General features: G+C 44.2%; 1 protein-coding gene across 2 annotated transcripts; it reads left to right on the top strand.

Annotated features, from left to right (window-relative positions):
- Positions 1-305: 305 nt before the first annotated feature.
- Positions 306-3,699, top strand: LOC113156502 (neurogenic differentiation factor 2-like). Of its 2 annotated transcripts, none has more exons than XM_026351680.1 (2): positions 306-530; positions 2,333-3,699. In XM_026351680.1, the coding sequence occupies exon 2, from the start codon at positions 2,342-2,344 to the stop codon at positions 3,401-3,403; it is 1,062 nt and encodes a 353-aa protein (XP_026207465.1). In that variant the 5' UTR covers positions 306-530; positions 2,333-2,341; the 3' UTR covers positions 3,404-3,699. The 2 variants fall into 2 exon arrangements, with proteins under 2 accessions (XP_026207465.1, XP_026207466.1); XM_026351681.1 differs by lacking the exon at positions 306-530 and adding an exon at positions 644-1,156.
- Positions 3,700-5,166: the final 1,467 nt, after the last annotated feature.

Raw genomic sequence — 5,166 nt, 5'->3', positions numbered from 1 at the left:
GATTAACCCCATTTTTCCCAAAGATAGAAGCTAACAGAAGCGGTTTGAATCTAGTAGGTTTTTTTTTTGTGCCATTCACTCCTTATTCCATTTTCTCTTTCAGCTCAGTGACAGATGGCGAGTCCCTCTCCCTCAGGGGAAGCCAGTCTCTGTGAATGCGGCCGCACGTCAATCACCGGCTCTCATGTGATGGCTCTTGCCAATGACGTGCCAGCCATATGGGCCTGGCATCAGAGCTGGTATGTAACCCACCCAGTCCTGCCTCTGAGGTACCACACGGCTCCCTCCACGCGTTCGGGGTTGACGATAGCAGCGGCATCAGCAGCAGACAAGACAGACAAGAGTAGGGTGGCAGGAGAGGAGAGGAGAGAGAGAGAGAGAGACAGAGAGAGAGAGAGAGAGGTGTGAGAGCAGAACACAGCGCCTCGCCTGCACAAGCATCCGTGCAGGGCGTGTGGATGTGATGCCCACCCGGAGAGAGATGGTGTAAACAAACCCGCTTTGCCCCGTCACTGAGCTCCACCACGGAGGTAGGTTAACACATTCCCAATCAATATTAAGACAAAGAGAAACAGGACCTGTGTTTATTTCTGTCTTTGGGTTCATGCCTGTTGTGTAGTGAACAGGAGGGTTCAGGGTTTCATTAACAGCCAGAGATAATTTTACGCATTGAGCCTGTCTTGGAATAAGGGACTAGATCTCCTCGCTTTCTCGCATGCGGCGTGATCAGATCAGATCAGATCAGATCAGATCAGCTTTTAATCTCCTCTCCAGGTTCTTTACGGCCGGTCGAGAAGATGCTGAACACGTCTGCCCACGTTCATTTGCGTCCGATTCGTTGGATGAATTCACACTGACTCCTAAGAGATGCCACTCTGGCATTTTTCATCATTAACGTTACCTGAGAAAATTGGCACTGAGTGTGTTTTTATATTCCATTTTAATTTATGTGTGTATGTTTCTGTGTGTTCTGCACAATGCGTGTCAGAGTACTGTGGGCGTTGAATTCTCCACAGAGCTGCACGGGCTAATTGACAAGGTATTGGTTGGCATTAATTACACTGTGCCTACAGGATTAGAAAAAAAAAAATGTCCTTGGGCTCCACACGCACAACTGAGCTCAGAATACTGGAAACGAGATTTTTGACAATCACAGGTGAGTTTTAAATGTCGTGATGGTAAATAACTTGTACATTTTTTTGTATATGCAATGAATGAAGCTGGGATCTATTCGTGATAATCGACGGGCACAGTTTAAATCTGGCCTTTACAGCCTAAATTCTGCATTTTTAATCAAGACAAGAAAAAAACGTCAGTGAAATTACAAAGATCTCAAAACTCTGTTTTCAAACTTGCTGCTACAAACTGAAGTTCAGTAGAGGAAAATGTCCAATCAGATTTTTTTTCTTTCGTTGGCCTACGTGGTCTCCAGTTGTGTCCAACACAGGGCTCCTACTGCACCAATCATCGTTACAGTGTTTTTCCACTTTGTTAAATAGTCATACAGAATTACGTGTCTTATTATTATCATTATTATTATTATTATCATAAACCTTTTCAAGAGGGGCTTATTTGGAGACTTTAAATGCGCAGTTCTCATAAACCTGTTAATTTACAGGCATAAAGATATCTGGGATTCTGTGTGAGGCCCTGGCTGTGAAGGAATTCTTCCAGGTTGCTAATTTATAGGACGGAGGAGGGACACGCACCCTAATGTGTCCCTGGGGGACCTGCTGAAGCCAGCTCCGCATCCCTGTGCCGGACTGCTGGAAAGGACAGACCGGGGGCACATGTGCAGGACGAGAGGGCGACCCACACTGTTGCTTTATACCATTAAAATAATCCGAGTTTATTACTGGAGTAGACAAATTTAAATTAACCTTTTCCTAAACCATCACAACGGGAAAAACAAACATATAAAAACATTTAAGACGCAGCTTTCTGTTTCCAGGCCTCGCTTGTTATTGGCTTAATAATTAACTGGATTTACATCAAACTAAACATGAAAACCTGTTTGCGTTTGCCACATACCGTGATAAAATATTTGCATTTAATCATCGCCTCTATTTCAGACATGTAAGAGATGTAGGCCATAATGTATGGATAGAGTTAATAATGACATTAAATATGAATATATGGAACTAAAAGGCTGGGAATCAGTCTCTAATAAATATCAAAGACAGTTTGAGTATAATCCCTGTATTAAATAATACATTTTCCGTATGTAATGGTGGTTTGTTAGGGTCGAGCCACATGTTTTTCTCCATTTACAGCGTAAACAGCAGCAGAGCGCGCATCAGTCCCCCTGAACTGTTGTTCCTCTGTCTTGCAGGTTGCCACAATGTTGAGCCGTCTGTTCAGTGAGGTGCTGCCGGATGTCCAGAGGCTCGCGGCTGACTGGGTGGACGACAATGAAAACGAGGACTGCAAAGACAAGGACGAAGAGCACGAGCCCTGTCACCTCGGCGAGGACGATCTGGACGAGCCGCAGGAGGGAAGCAGCCGAGCGGAGTCCGAGATGGCAGGTGACGATGATGAGGACGATGATGCCGAGGAAGAGGAGTGCGGGGACGAGAACAGTGGAGACAAACCCAAAAAGCGCGGCCCAAAAAAACGCAAGATGACGGCGGCGCGCGTGGAGCGCTCCAAGATGCGTCGGATAAAGGCGAACGCGCGGGAGCGCACGCGCATGCACGACTTGAATTCCGCGCTGGACAATCTGCGCAAAGTGGTGCCGTGCTACTCCAAAACCCAGAAACTCTCCAAGATAGAGACTCTGAGGCTGGCCAAGAATTACATATTAGCTCTCGGGGAGATTTTGCGCAACGGGAAGCGCCCAGATGTGGTGACCTACGTGCAGATGTTGTGTAAGGGCCTGTCACAGCCCACGACCAACCTGGTGGCGGGATGTTTGCAGCTCAACACCAGGAACTTCCTGACTGAGCAGTGTTCAGACGGAGCTCGCTTGCACATGCCCAGCTCTCCTTTCTCCGTCCATGCCTACTCCTACCGCTGCTCCCGCCTCTCCAGTCCGCATTACCAGCCCGGGACCGGTGCGCTTAACTTGCGTGGTCATTCCTACGGATCTGGGTACGAGGCCGTGTACCCGCCAGGCGGGACGTCCCCAGACTACAGCAGCCCGGACTACGAAGGCCAGCACAGCCCGCCCATCTGCCTGTCCGGGAGGCACCAGGACTCCACAGAGACTGATAGGAACTATCACTACTCTATGCATTACACCGGACTGACCACGTCCCGGCCCGGCCACAGCCTGCCCTTTGGGCCCTCGGGAGGGCGCGGTGCTGCTGCGCACTCGGAAAACATTCCTCCTTTCCACGACGTCCACTTGCACCATGACAGGGCTCCTCCCTACGAGGATCTCAATGCCTTTTTCCACAACTGAGCCCTTGTCATGACCCATTCAGACTTATTGCCCTTGTAAAGACAAAACTATTACATGTAATATTATTTGGGAAACAAGATGAACTTCTGAAAAGATGAGAGATGGAAATGACACAAAGAGTCCTCTGATTACCTTCTGTATTCCACTGATGTCATCCCTATACTGTTGTACATCCTATCAAAGTGTGTCCAGTATTACCCTGTATGCAGAATGAGTGCAATTGACATAAACGATGTATAGGCCTATGATAAACATGTAATGACACGAACAACAGAAATAAAAAAAAATGTTTTATAATTGTCTGAAATGATGGAACAAATCTTATTGTGAACATCAGAGAAACATTTATTTTGTGGATGTCTGGATACAGTTTGTAGGCCTGAAGCAGCCTTAGTCGTTTCAATGATCAAAACCTATAATTAGAGCCTATAATTTGACAATAGCAGTTTAAAAACTAATAATTTGAGACTATGTAGCTGCACATCAAGTTTCATTAAAAACACACTTGTAGTCTATAGTGATTTAAGGAGGTTGTACAGCTACGGCCTGAACTTAACAGCTCAGCTTGGTTTTCGGGTGAGATTATTTCAATTCTATTCAAAATTCCACCCGTTTTAAAATCCTGAGATTAATTCTAACTTTAGTTTTCCAAATGATGACTCTACAGTGTTATTTAAATGACAGCAACCTAAATGTCATTAACTGTCATAACGTAACAGGAACTGGTTCAGGGCAGTAAGTGCCTTTGTCTGGTGAATCCATGTTAAAGAGTAAGACACAGACGGAAAGTAAAATACTGTAGCCCCACTGTACTTGTTGATTAGACTAATATACACATATAATTCCTACTTTCCAATAATCCAAATTAATGCAGGATATCGACCAGTTGAGATGTTGAAATCAAAGAAACATATTCAAAGAGACGGAGTTTAACAGAGTGGACACTAACATCACATGATCTCTGTGGTCAGATTCAGAACATACTCTAATCTCTCATCCCAGCTTACGAGGCATGTTTCCTCAGGTGTCAGCTTGGTGAAATTCTTAAGTTAGTGATGTGTAAATATTATTTATCTTAACCCCATTTGCAAAACTGCTAATTATATTGGCAGCTTATAAGCATGTGAATAAATATAAACCTCATAGTCACGTATACTACTAATGTATTTCACATTCCAACAATTTCATAAATGAGCTTCATAAATGAGATATTTTATTTTTCTTGGTTTAAGAAAACACACAGCTGAGTGTTTTTGCTCTGATACATTCGACAGTACAGCTGATATTATACAGCAACAACTGACCATCATAACAATTAGCATTTACACTAGAATCCCCTTATTGACATCCTCAGTTACATACTTAGAAACTCTTTGCCTCTTGTTTTGTGGACCATGTGTTAATCACTTTCAGGGGCATTCAACAATGCAACTGACAAGTCGGAGGGCGACTAAAAAGGCCTCAGTCGTCCGAGCAAGCTGAAGAAAAAGCACTAACACTTGCAAAATGCATTTTTATTTGCTAGTGCTCAGATTGTTTTCCAGTCCACTGAAGGTGGAGCTGAGCCTGGTCACAGCACGACGGTTTGTTCCTGACCAGGAACGTCCAGATTCTTCAGGTGAGTGTGTTTGTTTTATTTGAATAAATAATATAACAAGTCACGACACATCATTAAACATAATTTCAAACTGATTAACCTTCTATATTTTGATGAACCAAAATGAGAATGTTAAATACAGGCTGTTTAAAATGGCAAGAAAGAT

Source organism: Anabas testudineus, chromosome 19 (assembly GCF_900324465.2).
Source record: "Anabas testudineus chromosome 19, fAnaTes1.2, whole genome shotgun sequence".
NCBI classification, from domain to species: Eukaryota; Metazoa; Chordata; class Actinopteri; order Anabantiformes; family Anabantidae; genus Anabas; species Anabas testudineus.
Note: the sequence above shows the minus strand (reverse complement) of the source record. Positions and strands in the feature narration are given on the sequence as shown.